The sequence below is a fragment of the Lipotes vexillifer genome, unplaced genomic scaffold (assembly GCF_000442215.2).
Source record: "Lipotes vexillifer unplaced genomic scaffold, Lipotes_vexillifer_v1.1 scaffold3, whole genome shotgun sequence".
Taxonomy (NCBI): Eukaryota; Metazoa; Chordata; class Mammalia; order Artiodactyla; family Lipotidae; genus Lipotes; species Lipotes vexillifer.
This window is the reverse complement of record NW_006783631.1, coordinates 3,739,254-3,740,539: the sequence shown is the minus strand read 5'-3', so window position 1 is coordinate 3,740,539 and position 1,286 is coordinate 3,739,254. Positions and strand designations below refer to the sequence as shown.

Genomic DNA, 1,286 nt, shown 5'->3' with positions numbered 1-1,286 from the left:
ACAGTCAGACGGTCATTCCTGTTCCAGTTACTTGCAAATCCTAGGAGTATATTTTTTGTATTCTGGCCCCTTTTGAATTCAAGTGTTTCTCATTTGCAGGAAGACAGAGGGCTTATTCAGGAACAAGCTAGCTAGGGCACAAAAGCTGGCAGGCACTTTAGTGCCAACTTTTGGGTCTTAGGGCTGCAGGTGGCACGTGATTAAGTCAGAGCTGGGATACTTCTTGGCTTCTGTTGCTTAGCGTATAATAGCTCCATTCACCGAGGCTACGATGTGCCAGCAGCTTGCCACGCATTAGTTCATTCCTTTTTTTTAGGTGCCTTTCTGGCTGGAAGGGAACCGGGGAGGGCTGCTTGGGCTAGAGGGTCACTGCCTGGCCTTGTGGGGGAGAGGGAGGTTTGGACAGGAAACCACCCCTTATTCTAAATACATATAAAGGCCAAGCCAACTCTTATCACCTCCCAGTCTGTTAGTGGCCTGGTCCCCAGCCCCTCCTCTCTCCAGATGATACCATGACTCAGAGATGGTGTTTTTGGAAAAGGCATAAATGGTATTAGAAGAATAAGTAGGCGGCCCAGTTTTTTTTCCATTCTGGCCCCGGTCAAACTGGTTCCCCAGCATGTGCCTCATCCACTGTGTTCTCTCTCCTCACCCCTTATACTCCTTAATGAAGAGTATTTCATTACTGGGCTTCCCAAATGAGGGAAACATATTAGAACAATTACCTTTCAGCTCATTCCAGGCATCCCACTTGGCCTTGCCTTTGAGGTCCAACATTCCAGGCCGTTCTTAAACAAGAGAGGGAAAGACATGAGACTTGTTGCAAGTTCTAATAAGGAACTTTATCAGTCTTCTTGCCATGAAAGCTATATTTTATTACACTATTCCTTCTAGGCTGTGCTACGGAGTTAAATGGGTCTAGTATGGCGGGTTCTGCCTTCAGAAACCCACATGTACAGAAATCCAAATTTAAAATCTAGAGAAAGTAGGAGGAAAACTGTTCTCATTACTAGAGAGTCCTTGTCTTATAAGTTAGATAACTCCAAAATTTCTTTTAAAAACCGTACTTTAATTTTTTTTTTTTTTTTAAACAAGTACTACAATCCATTCATCTGGTTTAAAATTCAAACACCACGGGCTTCTCTGGTGGCGCAGTGGTTGAGAGTCCGCCTGCCGATGCAGGGGACACGGGTTCGTGCCCCGGTCGGGGAGGAGCCGGTGTGCCGCGGAGCGGCTGGGCCCGTGAACCATGGCCGCTGAGCCTGCGCATCCGGAGCCTGTGCTCC

The 1,286-nt window shown here is 47.0% G+C and overlaps 1 protein-coding gene across 1 annotated transcript in view; it reads right to left on the bottom strand.

The window, feature by feature from the left end:
• The window catches only part of DBI (diazepam binding inhibitor, acyl-CoA binding protein), a 5,473-nt gene that overhangs the window by 996 nt on the left and 3,191 nt on the right, over positions 1 to 1,286 (bottom strand). Inside the window, exon 3 of the mRNA XM_007456356.1 lies at positions 726 to 788. Within this exon, the coding sequence (XP_007456418.1) occupies positions 726 to 788 (63 nt within the window). The remainder of the gene's footprint in view (positions 1 to 725; positions 789 to 1,286) is intronic.